Genomic DNA, 23,347 nt, shown 5'->3' with positions numbered 1-23,347 from the left:
TCAAATCCGTATACTTCCCAGATCTGAAAGCCTGTCTGCATCGAAAATACTTTTCTATGGAATGTTACCGTTTCTGCCTTTTGCTGTTTTGGACAGGAGGCGTAAGAACTCCCATTCGAATTAAGACATTGTGTATGGGGGGGAGGCAGTTGCTGCAGCCCTTCCGCATTCGCTTCTGAAGAACCCCCCCACTGTATTAAACCTCAGAAGAGCCCTGCCGGATCAGACCACTGGGCCATCTAGTCCTTTTGTTTAACAGATTTACTCTGGTGGGCCGACAACAGAACGTGCAGTCCAAGGCCTTCCCCTGATGTTGCCCTCAGGCACTGGTATTCAGAGGTCTACTGTCTCTGAACCTTTACTACCTCTGCATTCAGAGGTAGTAAAGTTAACGATAAATTCCTGTCGGTGCTATAAACTAGGATTATTAATCGATTCGACCAAAAGAAAAAAAATCCAGAAATGTTACTTGTCTTGGAGTGAAAGAGGGAAATGTTTCACCCAGGAAGTTTTCCTATTACCTGTAGTCACTGTTAAGAATGATCAAATAAACACTTTAATTAAAAAGTTTTTCTTAATTCCATATTATGATTATTATGGTTGTTAGGAGTTTTAGGGATCAGTTGTATGCAGGTCTAATCAGAATCCCACGCAGGTCCAACGCGTCTTACTCTGGAAAAAATGTTCTTAGGATTGCATTGTTAGTCACAGACAATAAAAATGGGCAGAGTAAATTATCTAAGAAGAGGAGCCAAAGAAGGTGATTCCTCTTGGTTTGTTTGAGCCTAACTGCACAAGACGCCTGACACGTGTTCTTCATGTGTCGAGTCTCTCAAGGTTCCCTGGGTAGTGTAGTCTTACAAAGAACAGCCGGTCCATGTGATTCTCTGCTGGGGGAAGAACAGTAGGGGGCAGGATTTGCTCTCTGTCTCTTGCAAAAAGCCTCAGCTCGGGTTTTCCTCCAGGAGTTTGGAGGGGCGGGGGGCGTAACAGGAGGCAGGAAATCCAGGGTGGCTTTTTGCAAGAGGAAAAGGGAGAGAGAGAATCCCCTCCACCGCTCTTCACCCTGACAGAGAATCCCATCAAGCGGCTGTTCTTTGTAAGTCTACACTACCCAGGGAACCTTGCAGGACCTGGGCGCCTCATGTAGTTTCCCTCTTTGTCTGTGTTTGTGTGCATCCTCCTTTTGGAGAACTCGAAAGATCTGACATGTGGTTCCCGATGTTCTTCCATCCTACTTAGGTCCAGGCTTGGCTAGGCTTAGCCCTGGTTGCAGCATCCAGGGTTCCACAAAGTGGTCAGTGGAATTGACCCAGACTGTGTGTTAGGTAAGGAGCCTGAGGCTCAAGGGCCGTTGATAGATCTATGCTAGCTAAATGGAAATTGATGTTTCGGCAGGTGTGTGGCACTCCCGAGTACATTGCTCCTGAAGTGATCCTTCGCCAAGGCTACGGGAAGCCAGTAGATTGGTGGGCTATGGGCATCATCTTGTATGAGTTCCTCGTGGGCTGTGTGCCCTTCTTCGGAGACACACCTGAGGAGTTGTTTGGCCAAGTTATCACCGGTATGTGGAAAGCTGGTGTTGGTCACTGTGGCTCAGCCATGAGTTACTCACTGGCCTTAGAACTGGCTGGAAGTATGGCTAAGGGGATGAGAGAGCCCCTTTTCTTTTCTGCCCCTGCATGAGGAATTGTGGATGTGGAATGGTATGGGGCTGATCTTGTGAGATCTGAGGAGCTAAGCCAGGTCAGAACCTGGACAGGGGATCACCAAGGCAGTCTGCAAAGGAAGGCAATTCCAAACCACCTCGCCATTCACTTTCCCTGAAAGCCTCTTACAGGGGTCACCATATGTTGGTTGCAAGTTGATGACACATACACACATACATATGAGAAACTGGGCTTGGACAGGGCGGGGTTCTGCCATCCTGGAAAAAAGATGTAAGGAGGGCCACAGGAAACAGAGAGTGAAGTTTTGGGACGGAGGTTCCTCTGGGCTGCCTGCCTGCTTCAGGTTGGAATCATTTTCGAAATACGGATTTCTATATATAGCTATAATGTTTAAACTGCAGCTGGATATTATTGGTAGATAGTACTAAATGATATGGAATGTTAGATAATGGTATTTATCATTAGATAGGTATTATTATTTTATATATAGTTTAGCTTGGTTAAGGTTTTATTTAAGAGGTAATAAAGGGAATGGAAAACTGTCGGAAGTCAACGGAAAAGGGGGGGAAAGGGTGGGGGGGGTATTACAATATGATGGAAAGTTAACTGTGTATGTTTTTATATTTGTATAATGACCCACCCAATAAAAAATTATATAAAAAAATAATAATGTTTAAACTGCAGCCACAGCCACCTACTTGTTATTTATCGGAAGCGTATATAAAAACTGCCTTTCCGATAAAGGTGCTCCAGCCTATCAACACATTAAAATCAATTTAAAACAGAGAAATGAAAATTGCCGCCTCAACACTAAAAAAACACAAATCCAAACCGTCAGAACCCAACTGACCAGTTTTGAGAGTTCTTTGAGTTCTGAAGCCCTTCTGGAAAACAGCCGGGGAGGAGGACGTCCTGCGTATCTTCTAGTGGCAGCCCATTCCACAAGACAGAGGCCAGCTCCCTGCCCAGCAAAAAGAAGCTCCGTTGTGGAGCGTCAGCAGCAAATGGGCATCTAGTAGGGGGAAGCAGGCCTTCAGATTTAAAATATGAACACCCACTCTGTGTTGGAGAAGTCCCATGCTGCAAACACCAGCATAGCCCAACACCCCAGATTAGGTTTTCCCTCCGGGGTTCCTCCTCTGCTCGCTTGGGTAAAGTGAGACAGCCCTGGCAGAGGTTTCTGCAGCAGATGACCTTCTTCCCTTTGCGTTGCGGCTTTCAGATGACATCTTATGGCCGGAAGGGGAAGAAGCGCTTCCCGCGGATGCCCAGCACCTCATCTCCTGCCTTCTGCAAACGAGCCCCCTTCTCCGTCTGGGTGCAGGTAAGCCCTGGTGCTGGTGGACGGGCTACCATGAGAGATGGTCCTGAGTTCTTCTCTTGCTGACAAACGATGGGTTTGATAAGGTCCTTGGGAGCCTTTTCAGAGCACTCCAGAAATGCCTGGTTTTCACTGTGTAGCAGCAGAACCTTTCCAGGCAAGAATACCCTGCCACCTACCCACCCACCCGCTTGCCGTGGGTGGGTGGCACAGCTTGCCGTTCTGTCCTGGTCCCCGGCTACCGCTGCCCCCCGTTTGATTCGTCCTGGAGAGAGCAGCCTTGTCAATTGCTTCTGCAGGTGGCGCTTACGAGGTGAAGCAGCACTCCTTCTTCAAGGACCTGGACTGGAACGGTCTGCTGAGGCAGAAAGCCGAGTTCATCCCCCACCTGGAGTCGGAGGAAGACACCAGCTATTTTGACAGCAAGTATTGCAGAGGGGGGCATGTCAGTCGGCTGAGGCAAAAATAAATTAAACAAATGGGAGTCTTGAAGCACCTTGAAGGCGCAGGCGACTCTAGTCCACGACGCTGCTTATTCTGTGAACCCAGGCAGATCCTGAGAGGGAGGGCAAGAACAGTGCTTAGTTCTTGTGGCCCCTTCTTACATGCCCGGGGTAAGACCGATAGCCACCTTGGGGGTCAGGTAGCAGTTTCCCCCAGGCCAGTTTGGCTAGGGATCCTGACCGTATTTTGCCTTCTTCTGAGCATGGGGCAGGGGTCACTGGGGGTTTGGGAGGGAGGCAGTTGTGAATTTCCTGCATTGTGCAGGGGGTTGAACTAGATGACCGTAGAGGTACCTTCCAACCCTATGATTCTGTGATTCTAGTCAACTAGTCCACAAATGATCCCACCACAGATAGGAAGACAATGAAAATCTTGCTAGTTTTTGGGTGCCGCTAGGCTCATAGGTAGTTTTGGCAGCAACTGCTGCCCCTTTCGACTCCCAAATTCCACATTAACCAACTGATCGGGGCTGGCTCTCCACTTCCACCTTCTGCTGTCCACATACCACTCTCCCCAGCCACGCCCCATGAAGGGCCACCCACCCCCCTTTCCCCTGCAAAAGACTCCCTTTGTATTCAAGGCATGGTGGTGAGAGGAAGATGGGGGTACCCAGCATCCATGGGACTTCCTTCCTCAGGAGGTTTACCAAAGCACAGATCTGATGATTCTTTCGAAGACAGTGCAGCCCATAATATCCTCTAGCCAGTTGGCATTATTGCCGCTGGAATGATCTCCTTGCCCAGGGTTCTTGAGGTGTAACTGACATGGCTGTAATCAGCTAAAATGTGACAGGTTTTGGGTTCAGCAGCTGGTATTTAGCTGAGTTTGCATACTAATAAGATTTTATTTGAGTTTCTGTATTTTTCCTTCTAAGCTCTTGAGGTAGGCTAAAAAAGAAGGAAAATAAAATTGAGGCCACCCTTGGTCTGCCCATCAACGGAGGCTGGCCCAGAGCTTTAAATGGTGCTTAGTGGTACCGGTGGGCTTGAGTTGTTTCTGGAAGAGGAGGGGGCTGTGTGTTTTCTGTTCATAGACCTGTTGTTGAGAATCTTACTTCTCAACAACAGGTCTATGAACATTGCCAGAAAGGGGGGCTATTTATACAGGAATGCCTCTTTTCCATTCCTGGTACCAAGACACCATTCCTCTTCTGAGTTTCTTTTTTAGAAGTTCTCTTCCTGTTTGGAATGGGACTTTTTACCTGAGTTCATGAACACAGATGTTGGTTTAGTTACCAAAAACTGATCAGCCTGCCTTTCTCCTGACCCAGTTGGAGTCTGAAGGGGGCTTCTCTTCCAGCAGTTTGGGCCAGGCCTTGCTGGGATGGGGAGAGACCCCTGGGGTGACACCAAAGCCCTCTGTGAGCTCCAGCAGGTTTTTTGTTGTCGTGCAGCCCGCTCTGACCGCTACCACCATATCAACTCCTACGATGAGGATGACACGACCGAAGACGAGCCAGTGGAGATCCGGCAGTTTTCATCCTGCTCCCCTCGATTCAGCAAGGTGGAGTCCTCGCTTGTTGCAATTCAAGTTTTCATGTATATATTTATTTCAACAGCTTTAACCCAGCGGGTATCCAAAGTTACTTGCATCATTCTCTTCTCCTCCATTTTCATCCTCACAACAACCCTGTGAGGTAGGTTAGGCTGAGTGGGAGTGATTGACCATGGCAGAGCCTAACCATGGCAGAGCAGGGACTCAAACCTGAATCTCCCAGATCTTCATCTGACACTCTAACCACTACACCTTCCTGGCTGTCAGCCACCTCTGAGAGAGCCAGTTTGAAGTAGTGGTTAAGAGCGCAGGACTCTAATCTGGAGAACCAGGTTTGATTCCCTGCTTCTCTGCTTGAAGCCAGCTGGGTGACCTTGGATCAGTCACAGCTTCTAGCTCTTTCAGCCCCTGCCCACCTCACAGGGTGATTATTGTTGTGGGGATAATAATAACACACTTTGTAAACTGCTCTGAGTGGGCATTAAGTTGTCTTGAAGGGCAGTATATAATCGAATGTTGTTGTTGTTGTTGTTATTAAATAAAGCTTTTGCACTGGCATTTGCACAAATGAATAGGCAGCAGGGTTGAGAGAATGGTAGTGCCTCGAGCTAATTATCGAGGAGGGTGCCATTTGGATTTGTTTGTTGGGTTTTGTTTCAGGCACCCATAGTTTCTTTGGTTGGCCCGGAGGCTCGAGAGGTCATTGTACGATCCAAACACACTTCTGCAAAGCCCTTTGGGTGTGCAGCTGCCTTATCCGATGCCTTTTGTCATCTTTCTCATCCCACCCAGGTGTACAGCAGCATGGAGCACCTGTCCCAGCATGAGCCGAAGCCCCCTGGAGTCACAAAGCGAGACCAGAGCAACAAACACAAAGATGAGAAAGTGAGCAAGCGGGAGAGCTTGGGCAGCTTCACCCTTCGTGACAAGAGCTGGCGCACTAACTCTCCAGAGATGTGAGTCCCACACAGTGAGCTTCCTGTGGCAGCCGCTTCTTTTCTGGACTCAGTGGAAGTGATGGGGAGAATTTGGGGGATATAGTTCCTGCCTCCTGTCTGAGAGATGAACACGGGATTTCTAGGATGTTCAAGGGATCAAGCCACACCTTCTGTCCCTCAGATTTCTGGGACTTGGCGGTTCTTAGCTGGTGTCAAGGAGAAGCAAGTCCTTAACATCTTTTCACACATCCGTGGGGTTTAACAGCATCATCTGATTTTTAAAGGCTGGATTAATTCAGCATCTCCCTAACCCAGTACATCAATTAAATCTATGCATTCTATTGAAAGAAATTTATGTACTACAAACACCCCAGAGCCCTGTTAATCGATTGAGGGAGATTATATACAATTTGAAAAACAAAAGCTGTATTTCCTTGTTGTGGGGAGTGGAGAGCTATTTTTATCCATCTTATTCTTTTCCATTCTTTATTACAACACGAGTCAAGTCCAGTAGCACCTTAGAGACCACCGAGATTTCGAGAGTCAGAGCTCCACGGGCTCTGACTCTCGCAGGCTCACACCCTGGAAATCTTGTTGGTCTCTAAGGCCCAACTGGACTCAGATCTCGTTGTTCTATTGCAGACCAACATGACTACTCACCTGAAACTATTACAGTGACATATCGGGAACAGAAGAGCTTCAAAAATAGCCCCAGCCCCTCCCCCCCATTAAAATTTCAACTCATTAATTAAAATAAGATCAATTAGAGCCATAGTTGGTTAGGCTTCAGGTCAGTGTTGAAACAATCATTTGGCTAAGCCATAACGATCAAAGTCTGTTTCGCAGGAAGCGCCTCTCCGCCTCAGAGTCGTCCTACACAGAGAGTGATTCCAGCCCCCCCTTGGGCGCACGCCGGCGCTTTTCAGCCCTGATGGACACCAACCGTTTTGCCGTGCCGTTGGAGACTGACAGTGAAACGCTGGCCAAAGGGCCTGTGAAGGCTGCCACAGAAAATGGGACCGCAGGGGCCACCCTGGAGGCTGAAAGCAAGCCAAGCGGCGAGGGAGCGACTGCCGATGTGGGGCAATGTCCTGCTGTTGGGGAGGCTGAGGCAGGTGAGCAATGCCAAAGGTGAGGCAGGAGGGCCTGTTCAGGAAAGCTGTTCCTCTGGTTGGTTAAGGAGTGACAGAGGCTACCATGAAATAGGTCACTGTCGCTCTTCTTGCTTTTTTCTCAAGGCAAAAATTCCTTCCATCTCCTCCATTGGGAGATGCATTTTGGCCCAAAAAGAGACCTCACACCTTTTGGGGAGGAGGAGGAGAAGAGGGCACAGTGGAGCCAAAGACATTTAAACCTCTGCAGAAAGGTTCCAGCTTCTCGAGTTGCATTTTAAGGGAGATTCGGATCCAGTAGCACCTTAAAGACCAACTAGATTTCCAGGATACGAGCTTTTGACAGTCCAAGCTCCCTCTCAAGCAGTCATTTCGCCTGTAGCGTTTTATGATGCAATAACAAAACCGTTGCTGATGGGTTCAGGAGAACTCGTGCTTCACCTGACTTCATCAGAGTGGCAAAGTTTTGTTTCTTGGAAGATGCAGTTTCTCTTTCTCTCTCTCTGTCTCGTTTCCCTGGTAGTACACCTCTTGCAATCATGAGCACTCTGTGCAAAGTGACTGACTCAGTGTCAGGAGCAGATGTTGCATACAGGCCTGGGCAATAGATGTTTTGGTGCATGACTCAGGAGATCAGAGTGTTGATCCTTTCCCCGTGAATCCCAGCCATCGGTGCAGCATCCCATCTTTCACAGTAGGCCTTGCGCAGGAGATTTTCCCAGTTGATGGGATGCCCTGTGGGGCAGGTCTGTCCATTTGGAGCCACCCTTAATGGTGCCCAGAATCTGCCACCTTGGGGCAGCTGCTTCTTTTTACTTTTTGCTTCATGGTAGAGCTGAGCGGCCCCCTGGTGTGCCACAGAAATGAGGGAATAATTGTGAAGCCCTTTAAAAACAAGACGTGCAAGTGCTAAAGAAGGGTATGGAGTGACACCCAGTAACTCCCAGGCGTTTCATAAACCATTTTCTCTCCCAGGTTTGCGGGGCGGGGATAACTGTGTTCTTTGGAGGGTGTGGTCTCCCCCCCTTCCCCAATTCAGTGTAGGAAGGCTTATTTATCCCTTTCTTGCAGCAGAATTTCCTCTCATCCGTTCTATAGTGTTGGGGTTTGTGTGCCGCTGGTACTGGACTGGGGCCACAAGTGCTGCTCTCATGCTAAGAATGAAACAGGTGGGGGTGAAAATCACTTGATGAAGCCCCGAGAAAATGTCGTCAAGCAAGTGCATCGGTATTTTTATTGGCTGACCCACACCTGCGTGCCACAAGCTGGTCCCTCCGCCAGATCCTCCACACTTGGGTTGCAACTGAACGCCCTGACCTCTTTCTTGTTGAGCCCCTGTCGTCCCAGCCGTAACTGCTGAAACACTCTGAGGAATCACTAGATTTTCAAATGAGCAAATGCTGCCAGTATTTCAGTTTCCTTCTACATTTGTAGAAACATCTTCTCCGGGCCAGGCTGGCGTGTGAGGTTGTTTTCACATTTTATTGGAAGTGTCACGGGCGCAGATGTCTGGAAAGTCCTGAAATACACAAGGCACGTCTAGCAGCACAACCCCGTAGGGCAGGGCTCTGTCTCAGCAGAATGGAGAGGCCAAGCTGCAGGGTTCCTTGGCTTGTGGCATGCAGCACCACAACAGGCAGCACACAGGCAGTTGCCCCCTGCCCTCCCGCATAGCATTTTTGGAGGGAGCGGGACGGAGATGGGGGATCCCTCATATCCTTTTGCGTGACATTATATAAGTTAGCTGAAAACAAAAGGGTGGAAACTTCAGGAGTAACAGCGGGGGAAAGGGGGTACAAAGGTACCAGAGGTCTATAAGAAAGAAGGCAAAGGAGCATGTAATGCAAATCACAAATTAGAAAAAAATATGTATTTATAATTACAGAATTGCAAAAAACCTCATGAAACATCATAGTGCAATTGAACAGATGCTATAGAGAAATGACTAGGAAGGGATGGGGTAGCAGTCTCCTAGGTAGTGTGGCCAAGCTTGGCAGCCTGAAGGATCCAGCCGGGCGTCTTCACTCCTGCAGCAGCCCCGGTTGCCCCAAAGCCGCCCTGCCTGGTCTGTGGGTTTGGATTGCCAGTGAGGAGGGCTGATAGCTTAGCAGTAACAAGGTCAGGTGTGCTGACCGGTGAGCAAGCCATCTCTTTCCCCTTTTCCCACCGTCCTTCACCAAAGTGGCGCTTGGACCCAAGGCCTCTGGGTGGCACAAAACATCCCTGTATATCCTGCCTTTTGTGTTGAGAATGTACAGATTTGCCCTGTGAGGCAGGATGTCTACTGACTGTTTGCAAAGGAAAGGTGAAGCGTGGGCAGAGCGCTTGAGATCTCCTGGGGGGTGGTGGGCAGTGCCAGAGGCGGTGCCCGGTGGCCCTGGTGTCGATGCGGGGGTCCCTGGAGGGGGGGTCCTGTGGTGCAGGGCTGGTGTCATCACCCCTCTCTCTCCACTCCCCAATAGGCGATAAATCAAAAGCGGGGGAGCTGCAGCCCCCAAAGGAGCTGGACCCATCAGCCCCCAAAGCTACCAATGACTTGGTGCTGCGTCGGGCCCGGCACCAGCAGCTCTCAGGGGACTCCACGGCTGAGAAGCGCAGCTCCCGCACAGGGGGCAAGGTCATCAAATCTGCCTCCGCTACTGCGCTGTCCGTCATTATCCCCACAGGTACGGCCCTCCTCCTCGTCGCCCCCTCCGCTGCACCCACACCTACACCTGCGGACTCAGCACTGCACTTTGGACCTGCCCCTCCCCGTGCCCACAAACCACCACCGATCTCCAGCGGCACCAGGATCTTCTGCCCCACACACTCACGGCCCCTCTTTCCCCACAGCATCCTTCCCGTGTTTCACCCACCTGGCGCAGAACTATCCCCCCACCAGACTGGCATGATTCCAAGGGGGCATTCTGGTAAAGACCGTCCAGCCCCCATGAGAGTCGGTTGTCCACCTTCGAGTAGGAACATGCTCCCATTGCCAGCTGTTCCCCCCCCCCTCAAACAGGCCCCCTAGTGGATCCTTTCCTTGCCTACCCTGCATGCTGCACCCACCCTCTGCTATAAGTAATGTAGTCGCTGGGGCTGTGCATATTCTGCAGTAAAGACCCTGCTGCTGGAAAAGTGGTACTCTGCAATCTGCATTAATTATGCAGATGATACATATTTGCACGATCTCTCTTATTTTGCATGGTTATTCTGCAGGTTCTGCTATTTTGCACCATTTGTTCTGCTTCTGCTGCCTACGGGAAAGGGAAGGAGCTAAACAGGGTACAGAAGGGCCCCTCCGTCTTCAGGCTGAGAAAATCTTATTCAGCCATTGCCTCTGGCTTCTGGGATTTTTGCCAGCTGTTGCCCACATTTTGCAAGCGTATCTTCAGAACCATAAGGACTAGAATCTTGTGTTTTATTTTAAATGAAACGGGAGATTCTCGAGAAGCTGCGTTCTGTGCCACATTCCATGGCTTAGAATTGGTGCATGCAGCAGCCCTGACAATTGCCGCTCTATGGCAAGAGTCAATACTCTGTGCTTAAGACTACACATGGAAAGATTGTAATGAAGTGCTGTGGCTGGGTGCCATCTTCCCTGTCCAGCTCAAACTGTACCCCTGGGCATCATGTGCTTTCGGAACAACAAGGAGAGCTTATTTCTGCCTTGTCCGACGCTCATCCCAAAGGCTCGCTCTTAAAGCTACAGTTGCAGTTCTTCAAATTTACCCCGACTGAGCCCTCCCTGCCTTAGGGCTTAGGCTGCTCCCTTTCTGCCAACAGGGGCTGGGAAAGGACTGAGATTGATCAGAGTTCAGAGGCCTTTGTTAGGCTAGCTGTGAAGACAAGAGTGCAACAGGGGGCTCGAGCAAAGCAGGCTGGGAGCCCGGGCTCCAGGGCTCTGCTGTCAGATCTGGGAGGCAAGAAGTACTACGCAATGCTTATGCCGTGCAGCTGTGGGGACCTTCCTGCTTACTCCTTGTTCTTCTCTTCCCTTGTAGTGGAACAGCACAGCGGCTCCCCCTTGGCCAGCCCAATGTCTCCCCGGTCGCTCTCCTCTAACCCGTCATCCCGAGATTCCTCGCCATCACGGGACTATTCACCAGCCGTCACCAGCCTGCGGTCGCCCATTACCATCCAGCGTTCTGGGAAGAAGTATGGTTTCACACTGCGTGCCATCCGGGTGTACATGGGGGACAGTGACGTGTACAGCGTGCATCACATTGTCTGGGTGAGTGTCCCTGCTCTCCGGCTAGGCAATGCTCAGCAAAGCAGAGATGCCGTGGGTACACGCAGGGAAAGAAAGAGCCTCGGGGTTATCTCTGCGTCTTTTCCTGTCAGCATGTGGAGGAAGGTGGTCCAGCTCACGAGGCAGGCCTGTGCGCAGGAGACCTCATCACCCATGTCAATGGCGAACCAGTACATGGACTGGTGCACACTGAAGTGGTGGAGCTCATCTTGAAGGTATGCGCAAGGGGTGGTGGTGAGCAGTTGCCAGTCTGTGTAAAGCCTGGCCCTCAGGGCTTCTGCTGCAGTCTCACAGCCAGCTTCCCTTCCCTGTTTCTAGAGCGGGAATAAGGTGATGGTGACCACTACCCCTTTTGAAAACACCTCCATCCGGATCGGGCCAGCCCGCAAGAGCAGCTACAAGTCCAAGATGGCCAGGCGGAACAAGAGGAGTGCCAGCAAAGAAGGCCAGGAGAGGTGAGGGGTGCAGAAGGGAGGGACTGCGGCTCGCAGGTAGATCCTCTGCTTGGCATGCAGAAGACTCCAGGTTATTTCCAGTTAAAAGGGCCAGGCAGGAAGTGATGCAAAAGATTTCTGCCTGAGATCCTGGAGAGCTGTGGCCAGTCTTGAGCAGGCAATGCTGACCTCGAGGGACCCCGATGGTCTGATTCAGAACAAGGCAACTTTTTGTGCCTTCAACGGAAAAGCAGGAGGGGAGCTTGAAGAGCGGGGGCATTCCAGTGGTGGAGCAAGGTGTGTTGGGCGACCACCTTCTGGTTAATCGCCTCCCTTCCTTTTCTTCCTTCCCCGGCAGCAAGAAACGCAGCTCCCTGTTCCGTAAGATCACCAAGCAGTCGAACCTGCTGCACACCAGCCGCAGCCTATCATCGCTGAACCGTTCACTGTCCTCCAGCGACAGCCTGCCCGGCTCGCCCACCCATGGCTTGGGTGCCCGTTCTCCCACCCAGAGCCTGCGCTCCACCCCTGATTCAGCATACCTAGGTAGGCATCCTGGGGTGACAGGAGGCGGCAGAGGGCCACCTGCTCCTATGGGGAGGAGAAGGACAAACCAACTGGGGAGCAACACAATAAAGCAACCAATCAGTAGGCTAAGTACCTGTCAAAATAGAAAAGAGAACTGGTGAATCATTTTGAACAATGTGCTTTTACACACTTGCCTTCATGTGGACTTCTTCTGCATCCATAATCTGTTAAAGTAACAGTGAAATGGACTATTATATCAAACAAGAGGGTTCGTATACTTACCAGTTTCATGCAACAAAAATTATATTTATATTTATGTGTATATTTATTAATGTGATTTTGTAATGTGATCTCTATATATTTATACCATCAGTTATACTTATTGAACTATATATGGTAGGCACTTTAAGCACAGTTGCACTTTGATTATATTTATCGACTTTATCACATTGATTGGTTGCTTTATTGTGTTGCTCCCCGGGTGGTTTGTCCTTTTCCAGGAGTTGTTTGGGCTCCTGGGGAGTCCCTTCCTTTGAGTGGTCCTATGGGGAGGAGGGCAAACACTCTTCTTTTTGTCCCCCTTGCAGGTGCTTCTTCGCAGAGCAGCTCCCCCGCCTCCAGCACCCCCAACTCGCCAGCCACCTCATCCCACCACATGCGCCCCAGCACACTGCATGGCCTGTCTCCGAAGCTGCACCGGCAGTATCGCTCCGCCCGCTGCAAGTCAGCAGGGAACATTCCTCTCTCCCCTCTGGCACACACTCCCTCCCCCACACAGTCCTCGCCGCCACCCCTACCTGGCCACATTGTGGGCAGCTCCAACACCACCCAGAGCTTCCCAGCCAAGCTGCACTCCTCGCCCCCTGTGGTGCGGCCCCGCCCCAAGAGCGCCGAACCCCCTCGCTCACCCCTCCTGAAGCGGGTGCAGTCAGCAGAGAAGCTCGGCTCCCCGCTCAGCTCGGAGAAGAAGGTGGTGGTGAGGAAGCACAGCCTGGAGGTGGTGCACTCCGAATATCGCAAAGACTTCTACGGCGAGCCTGGCCTCCACAGCCTGGCCGAGTCAGATGGCGAGAGTCCTGGTGAGTCAGGGGCTCCAAAGCCGCTGGCCACCAGGCGCCTCGGCCGGCAGGAATCCCCGCTTAGCTTTGGGCCGGGGGATGGGGAGGTAGCTGCAGAGGTCGGCACCAAAGCAAGGGGGCCAGAAGCTCTGCTTGGAGACTGCAGGAGGAGCCAAGCGGTGCAAACCGAGGAGGCGTTTGCAGGAGCAAACCGGGCCCTGGCTAAAGCCCTCAGCCCTGTACAGGAGCACGAGCAAGGGAGGAAGGGCAGTGGGGAGGCAGAGGTGGCCCCACGGGGGCCCGTCCCCATTGTGTTGGAGCCCAAGGAGAGCCAAGAGCACGATCTGCGGGGCAAGCCTGCTCCAGAGCCCTCCCAGGATAAGGCTGGGTCACCCAAGGAGAAATGGATCTTGGAAGTTGTGGAGGAGCACACCACGCTGGGAACTTGCGCCAAGACGCCCAGTTGCCTGTGCCCAGAAGGGACCAAGAACGGACTGAAGCGAGGCTCCTCGGAGGCAAAGGGGAAACGAGGGAAAGAAGAGGTGCCTATGTTGGGGGCGGGAAGCAAGTGTGCAGGAGACACCCCCCGGCCCTCGCCCCTGACGCTGGAAAAAAAGGGGGCAGCACACTGAAAGATCAGGGGGGGGGGGGTCGCCTTCCCTGCTGTACTGGCCACCAGGACTACATCCCCAGAGCCCCTTCCTTGTTGTTGCCTTCCAAAGAGCCACGTAATTCATACTGGAGGGGCCCAGCTTTGAGCTACCTGTATATATGAAGGGCAGAGGCAGTGACAGCCCCCCCCAACACCCCCCCGGCCATCTCCCTGTGAATGGCATGTCCTGTGTTAGGCCTTGTAAAGTACCTATACATATCTCTCTCTATATATATTATATTATATTATTTATATAAATATATATATATATATATATATATATGAGCAAGACTATGCTATACATGAAAAGGTTAATACTGTGATTCCCTCCCACCCCCTTCTGCCCGTGCATCAGGCTACTCCGTTGAGTCTGTATGAAAAAGGGGATAGATCCATAGGGAAAGGATACTAAGAACTTGGAATGCATATAGAAAGCTAAGTTTGAACGCAAAAGATTTTCCTAACTCACAGAGTGCAAAAACCGAATTATAATTCTCGTTGCATTTGGATCTTTGCATGCAAAACTGGGCATCCAACTCTTCGTGTGAATTTGTCATTGATTCATTGGGATTTGGATGTGGCAGAGAGTCCCGAGGAGGGAGCAGCATAGCTCAGCAGGCCGTGCTGGCCCTCTAGTCACACCGCCAGGCTGTGCTGGCAGCAGCTGCAGGCAAGCAAGCAAGTGCCATCCTTCACAACCAGAGCAGGTAGTCTGAGCCGGCTCTCCTTTCCATCATCCGTAGGGGAGCTAAAAGAGTGTGGCCAGAGGCCTGGAATCTGCCGTTTTGCTTTTCAAGAGACTGGGGGGGAAAGAGGGGACTTTATTACATCCTGCTAAAGTGAGCCATTGAAATAGCAGATTGGAATTTCTAGCCCTGCCAGTTGTTACAGGGCTTGTAGATCTTTTCCAAACACAACAAGAGCTAGGTTTTTTTGACTTGATGCCTGGGAAGAAAAAGGTACCTTCCTTGCAGCCCTTGAGAAGTCCAAGGCAGTCTTCCTGTCAAGATGGAAAGTCAGGTGGTGGCTTTGGGGGCCCAAGTAAAATTGGGAGAATGGGAGACTAGAGCTCTCTTGTGCTAGGTGTTCATTCCAGTGGGGTCAGATACCATATTAAGCAGTAAAAGGGGGTGCCTTTTAGATAGTCACTGCAGCCACTGTGCCTTGGGCTGTCCATGTGAAACAGCAAGGCAGGCCGGTCCTTTGGCTGGCACCAATGATCCCCAAAGGAAAGAAAGTGCGCCCTGGATGTTGTACTCTCCTATGGCTACCCACTTCTTCACCACTCCCCTTTGTGAGCCCTGCATTTCCCATTTGAGCTCAGCCAATCATGCCCGCCCGTGACTCTTGGGCTGTGAGTTCGAACACTTCCCAAAAAGCTTCAATAAAGTTGATTGAGAACAGGCACGTCATGTTGTGTAGTAAGCTCCGGAGCATGACTGAGCAAGTGCATTGGAGGTGGCGGAGGAAGTTTCCAAATTCCTCATTTAGATTTTCTTTGTCTGTAGACTACCTAGGAATCCTCAGAGCAGCATAGATGGGGTGGGTGGGTCATAACGGTCCAGCCACTGATGTCACCTCCCTACAGCTAGCTGCAAAAATACTATGGCAACGGCACTCCTAAGCAGTCCTTTGGGCCTGGCATGAGTGTGGGGTTGAGTGAAGGGTGTGTCAGCATTTTGATATTTAGGAGCGGAACAATGACTTACGAGCATGTCCTACAGCTGTTAAATGCACAATTTTGGGTTACCAGGGCAACTGAAGGCTAGTAGCACCTCAAAGAACAACAGAATTTTCCAGGGTATGACTCACAAAAACTTATACCCTGGAAAATTACGTTGTTCTCTAAGGTGCTGCTGGACTCCCAAGTTTGTTCTCCTACTGTAAACTAACATGGCTACTTGCCTGAGACTGCCTTTGGAGCTTCTGAGGCTCAGATCCTGACAGAGGGAGGTGAAGCAAAAGCAGTGATACACCATGAGAAACTAGCTTTACCTCCCTTTGCTTCTGGCCCTTCTCCTTTGCCTGGAGATCCTGAGAAGGTAGATAATTTGGGGTCAGCCCCAAATTAACACGAAGGGCATGATCATGCCATGCCCGTTAGGCTTCTACCAAATGCGGTCTTGATGGTAACATCACAGCACTAATACCGTTTCTGCTTGGTCCATCTCCCGTTGCCTTTTCCAGTGGCACTCTCCCATTTCGGTTACCTCTGGAAGGAGAGAGACTCTATGCAATCACAAGCTGTTGGCAGAAGCCTCCCCCCAGTTCCATTCATTCTGTTCCTACACCACCACCAATGTGAACAGTCGCCTCCCTCTTTTCTGAGGACAATCACTTGCTTTCCTAAAGAGATCTGGACCCGGAGTCATCTGATTCGCCTGCCACTCCTGGGTGAGGTGGGAAATCATACGGAGTTTCAGGGGAAAGTCGGATCTTCCTTTGAACTTGAATGACTCGCGTTATGCCATGCAGGGGCCCATGTGAGGTTTGTTCAACTGGCCTCCTGCTTCCACACAGCATAAAGGTAATTCATGTGTGTGAGAGAAAGAGAGAAGTACCTGTACACCAGCAGGATGAGAGTTCAGTGGCACCTTAGAGACCAACAAGATTTTCAGAGTAATCTTTCAAAAGCCAAAGCTCCCTTCTTCAGATACTGAGCTTTGACTCTTCGAAAATCTTACTGGTCCCTACAGTCACTGGACTCACATCCTGCTGTTTTACTTCAGACCAACACGGCTACCCACCTAAAACCGTACCTGTAGGCGTCCTGTGGCAGTCTGCCTTGTGAATTACTGGGACACAATTGGAGCTGGTTGGCTGCACTTGCGCTCTCTCCCTCTCCCCCAAATCATGCAATCTGGAGTCGTGGCTGTGTGAGAGCTTGATCCTGGTACGTCTGCAAGGCGCAGCAAGTGTCATTTGAGAACCAGAGGGGGCATAACTCTTCACCTGGAGAGGATGCAGGATGCATTTTCCCTAATCCTGAGCTACTGTATTCATAGCCCGGCTGCTCCGCAGTAGTGAGGAAGGTATTTGGAAAGCAGAGGGGTGTGTGTGTGTGCAGGTGCGGGTGGAGATCCAACTTGCATGAGAGCTTGATGAGGGACCCTTAATATGTTGACATCCATTCTGTAGTGTGGACATCAGCCTATCGCCCACCTCTCGCACAAGGAAACGGGTAGCTGGCAGCTGCCGTTCTGCCTGCAGCTGTGACCTGTGGCTATTGTAACTGCAGGCTGATTAAGAGAGACACATTGTTATGTTAATAAACCAACCTGTACAGCTTGTCCGTTCTTCACGTTCTGTCTTATTGTATCCTTTTGACAAGGTGGGCATCCTGGGTGGTCTGTAATGAAGGACTTTTAGATTTACATACATCCCTCCCCCCCCCTTAGATGGTAATGTAGACTTCAGCTGTGAAGTTACAGCTGCCTCTGGCTCAGGGCCCCCGAGGGCCACCCCAAAGTCCAGGCCTGATGGCACAAAGAGAATGGGGATTCTCTGATGCCACCACACAAATTCCAGAAGAGAGAACCAGGCCATGAAAAGCAGGAACGGGGGGAAGAGAATCCTCAGTGCCATTAATGGTATAAATGTGATAATGGTTGTAGCCCCAGGTGCACATAAGCAAAGGCCGGGGGGGGGGGGTGTCCCTGTGGCCCAGTGCCTTCTTGCCATGTGCTGCCCAAGTCATGTGGCTGTGGAACAACTTCCTCTCTCTTTCCTTCGAACCTCCTCCCTCTCGGATGGGCCTGGCTTCTCGCCAGCAGCCTACAGCCTGGTGGTTACATAACAGCCAGAGCATTGTGCCAAGAGGTTAGTGTTACAAACAAGGCAGCTGTTGTGCATGTGAGGCTTGTCTCACACGGCCCCATGTGTCAGGACAAGGAAACTAGAGCAAAGTCACCTCCAGTGGGGTGAAGGCGCACCCACGCCGGATTTCTTGCCATCGGTATGTGGTTGGAGTGGCTGCTGCACAGCTTAGTCAACATGTTGAATCAGTAAGCAACAAAGCAGGCCCAGATTGTCCGGCTTTGGTAAATCTGTGCCTCTGGCTGGGGGGTGAGGGGGCTAAAGAACTGATGCCAGAAAGTCAGCCTTTGGAAATAATGTGTGGGTAACCTGGTCGTGTAGACCAGGGCCTTTGAAGTTTTCCACATTTGGAACCTGCTGAACTGCAAGGAGACAAGTCAAGGGTCAGAGCCACAGAAGATGTCTCTCCACCACTGTGTGGCGAGGCAAGAGATGTTCCACCCTCACTATGCTTGCATACTCACAGTGGGTCCTGCCAAAAAGAAGTTAAAATGGTTCCCTAGGGGCTGGCAACCTGAAAGGTGGAGCTCCACAACCTTCCCAAGGGCTTAAACACTAGGAACCTTGGCCCAGTCCCTCCTTGGCTTAGGGCTTCGTTCGGAACAAATGTTTAATTTCCACAGTGCTTAGCTACTGGATAAGCACATTTCTCCATCTGTCAGACAATCATTGGTCAGTGCCTCGTTCCCACCTGCCCAGCTTCCCCCAGTGGAACTCTTCTTCACCTGTCATGCTCAGCCATCCTCTAGAGGAAGACCGCGCATGCCGGAATCCTGCAGAGAAGGGGCTGATCCTCTCCAGTCTCATGGGAACAATGCGGATATGTCTCAGCCCCACCCATCCCACCCCTGCTCTGTCTTTGAGTTCCTCCATCTACATCCATGGCAAGGAATCGCCGCCCCTCTCCCTCAGAAGGCGAAAGCAGTCTTATGATCATGCCTGCACCATCCCCTCTTGAGGCTCCCAGGCACAGTTCTGCCCAGAGGAAAAAGGACCCCTCTCGTGAGGGTTTGATGGGTTTGTGCGCCATGCCCTTTGCAAGGGCCATTCATGAGTTCCCCAGGAGCTCCCTGTGGCTCCCGCACATTGGCATCCAGGGCAGTGGAAATGATGTGCTGGTCACCGACCATTTCTCTTGTCAAATGCCAAGTGGTCAGCCTTGAGCCAACCCTGTCCCCCCAAACCTATTGACTGTACTAATCTCACACTGTGTAATCCTCCTTGAGTCTCGGTGAGAAAGGCAGACTATAAATGACATAAAATAGAATAATAAAACTTCCCATGAGAAATAGAAGATGACTCTTTGGTGCAACACTTGGAAGCTATTGTTGCAGGCTCTTCTGGCTTGAATATGCCAAACCCTTTAAGGATAGAGTCTCACAACCAGGATTATACAGATGTGGAATCCCTCCCACCCTCCCCACATACTTCCAGTGCATGAAAGAACTGAAAAACTGCTTCAGCAGCTGAGAAACACACAGCGCATGGGGCAATAAACCAGCAAATTAATGTGGAGTGGTTAGCATCATGTACTGTGCGTCTTCTGCTTTCTCATGAAGTAGTGAAGATCAACAAGCAACTGGCCAGGCATGATTTGCATCTCATGTTTATCTCCAGTTCTGGCTGTCGGAAGGTGCCTCTACCACCACTTGCATCAAGTCTTAGATGCTGAATCTTCTTTTCAGTGCCCTCGTTCCTGCAGGCCCACTGTAACCCATTAACTCCCTCCTCCTCTCCCCGAGTTTGCCCTCGTGGAGGGGCTGTAGCTCAGTGGAAGAGCACCTGCTTGGCATGCACAAGGTTCCAGGTTTGATCCCCGGCATCTCCAGATAAAAGCGGTTGGTGGGTGATGTGAAAGACCTTCTGCCTGGGATCCTGGCGAGCTGCTGTCAGTCTAAGTAGACAATACTGAGCCTGATGCACTAACAGATTCCGTATAACACACCTTCATGTGTCCACGTGACTCTGAGGCAAGAACACCCAGGCAGAACGTTGGAATCCATAAGGCCAACACTTCTTTACAGCTGATAGTTACCAGATGAGTCCTCCAGGACTTACGAAAGCAGGGCCTTCTGGAGGGAGATGCCCTCTTAGTGCTGAAGGCAGGGCTGTCGCCATCACTTACCATGACTCAGCGATACCTGGTCAACAACAGCATCCCAGCAGCAAAGGTGACCAGCCAGTCACGTGGCAACCAGCAGCCCGTGAGGATGACATCATTCCATTACTAGGTCACTGAATCATGGCCCAGCTTAGTTTCCAGAAGGCAGGGGGGGCAGTGGAAGAACGGTGATAAAGAACTTTTGTACGTGTTTTGCATGCTTGGAAGGCTCTTCATTTCCAGGTCCACTTTTCTTCCAGGTCACTGTGTCTGAACTCACCATCAGGCTAAAGTGATACACGTGCACTTCCCCCTCCCTTTCTCTCCCCCTTGCCTCTAACATCCCCTGTTGGGTTCAAATAGTGCAAGGGAGACCAGTTGCATGGCTCCACATTTCAGCTTTTATCATGAACTTCAGAGTTTTCCCTACCCCACTGGCCCTTTCCACAGAACCATATTGGCACAGTGAGAATGTGAACTGAACGTAACTGGGCCATTGGGCCTGTGTGATGTCTTTACCAAGAAAACAATTCAGAACCCTGCCTCCATTACTCAGCTGCTACTCAGAGACTACTCCCACTGGCCTATCCAGTACTCTGTGAACATCATAGCCCCAATGGGTCTGTCTAACCAGCCATTTTATGTCCCTCAGATCCATCACATTCACGAACAAGAGGGCGGTTGGTCTTCAGCTTCGGTACACAGCTATCATGACATATTATCCATTGTGCAAGAGGTTTCTTTTATGTGTGCTGAGCCCACTACTAATCAGTTTAATGGGGTGCTGTCTTATTGTGAGACAGAATTTTTGAAATCCTCTAATCATATTCCTCCTGCCATATTTTTTCCTAACCTAAAAAGGCCCAAATTCTTAACCTTTTCTGGGCAAAGTATTCCAAATATGGACCATTTCCCCACATATTCTCCATCAATCGCCTAACACTCCTGGGTCCTCTTTCTGGTACCTGTCCTAGCCCTTCCGCTCATTTATCCCCTGCACCAGTACAGAAAGCAGTATCAAAATTGGGGGGGGGGGGGGGGTATCTGTGAAATGGGGAAGACATTCAGGTTACAAGTGGTTGAGTTGGGCCACTTCATCTAGCCAGTTACTTAAAAACACACAAACACACATAAGAGATAGAACCTCAGTGGAAGAAAGCAAGGTGCATGTGTGGGAGAATTCATTCACAATGCCATGCTCTTTCAGAGATTTCTATAAGATTACTGGGCAGTTTTTCCATCTAGAAGATATTATCACAGATGCTTGGTTTTACAGTTCTCAAAACTCTGAATTTGTGTCTGCAGAGATCACATGCCTCTTCTTCACAGCAAAAAACGTTATAAAATAAACATTCAGAGTTGAGAAAAAGGCCTTAATCCCATTGTTCCTTTGCAAATCTACGTACACAAAATCAACCCCTTACCTCTTCTTAAGTGCTAAGTTCCAAAAAATTCAATGAACAGAAGATTGTTGGGAGTGGAATGGATTTGCACAAGAAGCTAAGTGTGAGGAGGGAGGGGCAAGCAGTCAAAATGAAAGTGGAATATTTTGAGCAGAATACTCCACAAGTCTTTGGATCTTTGTGTGTATAGCCTGAGGTTTATCATATTATTCTTTCCCTGTATAACCAAATCAGTAATTTTTGATATAACTGTAAAACTAATCTGAAAAGTTGTTATTCTAAAAATGAAACTTTCATCTGGTTGTAGATATTCAGATTATACCAGAAAGAATGAGTCTTTATGTAGAAAACCATGATTTAAAGCAAGTCTTACTGACTAGTGATTTAAATCGATTTGATTTAAATCAAATCCACCCTGGAATAAAACACACCAATTTTTATAAATGAAAAAAGAGCAGTTAAATAGAGTCAAGCGTTCTCCCATGGGCTACATTGCCTGTGAAGGGTCCTCTCCCCAATTCTCAAGGAAGACTTTTACTCCAGCCGAGACTTTCCCACACGTCACTTCATGCTAGACAGGCCAACCCTGTGCTATGACATGATTGAGGTGAAATGTAAGTGGTTTTCTTAACAAAATTTGCAATATGCATGCAGGAGGGCATTTACAGAAGTCTCTTGGGGGTGGTTAAACAGAATGCTGAAGAACTTCCACATCGGAGAAAGTTGGCTTCAGCCAGCTTTATTCGAGGAAGGAAGACATTTGAGTGGAAATTCAGCCAACTGTCTTCCTTCCAATACTGCCCGGGGCGCAAGGCTGTGGATGCCAACCACCACCTGGCACATATTATTCAGTCTCACTGAGTTCTAAAATTCAGGTTTTCAGTTACAAAAGGGTGAGGCATTTAATTTGCTTTATGCCAAATCTCAGCTCTGATTTGTATTTCATTTGTCTACAGGGAGGGCAACAGGTTTTGTTTTTCCTGACTGGTCCTTTCACAGGCACCTGGCACACACAAATTAAGTGGGTGAGGCTTCTCCATCCACCACTCCCTCATCTGCAGCGTAAGGGATGCTGCCAGTGGCCCAGGGTCAAGGCCAGGAAATGTTATTTGCTCTTTTGCCTGCTCTCGGTCTCAGCCCAACGGCCAGCTGTGGAGGGGTAGGGTGGTAGTAGGGTTGCCAGCTCCAGGTTGGGAAACTCCTGGAGATCTTGAGGGTGAAACTTGGAGAAAACTGGAGAAAGTGGGGTTTGAGGAGGGGAAGGACCTTGGCATGGCATGATTCCATAGAATCCACCCCCACAAAGTAGCCATTTTCTCCAGGTGAACTGATCTCTGTGGCCTGGAGACCAGTTGTAATTCCGGGAGATCTCCAGCCACTACCTGGAGGCTGGCAACCCTAGATGGTAGAGCCCTTGGCTGCTTGGAATCTGAATCTGGCCAGTGTCCTTGTAGGCTGAGAAAAGCAACACGGTGCCCTCTCCCTCCCTCCCCTCTCCCAGCTGCCCCCTTTTTAGCCCAGGCCAGTGCTGCCATGGCAACGCAGGCTGGGCCTTCTGACGGGTGCAGAACTCGCTCTCAGCCACCCTCAAGCATTGTGTGTGTGTGTGCGCGTGCGTGCGTGCTGTGTGAGGAGGAGGGAGCCGATGACCTACTTTTGATGTCACTTTCTTCCTGGCCTTGTTAATCTTGGATAATCCAGCTTTGACCTAGGGAGGCAGCTGGATGAGGAACTACGGGGCTGGGCAAGGAGGGGTCTCCAGTCTTTGCTGTCAGAGAGAGGCAGAAGGCCAGAGGACAGGATTTGGCTTAAGGGCTATGTTTGGTTGCATGGCCAAGATGGCACAATTGCGCACACACTGCTCTAGAATGGGAAGCGATGCATTGCCACAGCATGTGAAGACCAGAAACATTAAAGGAGCTCAGTTCCTTGGTCAGATTTCTAAAAACTACTCTTCCGGCATCCCAGAAGATCAGTTTTTGTAGCCAACTCAGGCCTCTCCCCCATGGAAATGTGCAAATACATGCAAATACATGGTGCTCATCCTCAAGGACCAGTTCAACAATATCTTACATTGATTCATAC

At 50.2% G+C, this 23,347-nt stretch overlaps 1 protein-coding gene across 1 annotated transcript in view; it reads left to right on the top strand.

Moving 5' to 3' along the window:
* MAST1 (microtubule associated serine/threonine kinase 1) overlaps positions 1-14,012 on the top strand; it is a 67,661-nt gene extending 53,649 nt beyond the window's left edge. The window contains exons 15-27 of the mRNA XM_055003408.1: positions 1,399-1,564; positions 2,893-2,994; positions 3,291-3,413; positions 4,889-4,998; positions 5,782-5,945; positions 6,774-7,042; positions 9,502-9,705; positions 11,023-11,252; positions 11,363-11,485; positions 11,589-11,725; positions 12,063-12,264; position 12,500; positions 12,820-14,012. Coding sequence (XP_054859383.1) covers positions 1,399-1,564; positions 2,893-2,994; positions 3,291-3,413; positions 4,889-4,998; positions 5,782-5,945; positions 6,774-7,042; positions 9,502-9,705; positions 11,023-11,252; positions 11,363-11,485; positions 11,589-11,725; positions 12,063-12,264; position 12,500; positions 12,820-13,922 — 2,934 coding nt within the window. The 3' untranslated portion in view covers positions 13,923-14,012. The remainder of the gene's footprint in view (positions 1-1,398; positions 1,565-2,892; positions 2,995-3,290; positions 3,414-4,888; positions 4,999-5,781; positions 5,946-6,773; positions 7,043-9,501; positions 9,706-11,022; positions 11,253-11,362; positions 11,486-11,588; positions 11,726-12,062; positions 12,265-12,499; positions 12,501-12,819) is intronic.
* The last annotated feature ends 9,335 nt before the right edge of the window (positions 14,013-23,347 follow it).

Source organism: Eublepharis macularius, chromosome 19 (genome assembly GCF_028583425.1).
Source record: "Eublepharis macularius isolate TG4126 chromosome 19, MPM_Emac_v1.0, whole genome shotgun sequence".
NCBI lineage: Eukaryota > Metazoa > Chordata > Lepidosauria > Squamata > Eublepharidae > Eublepharis > Eublepharis macularius.
Note: the sequence above shows the minus strand (reverse complement) of the source record. Positions and strands in the feature narration are given on the sequence as shown.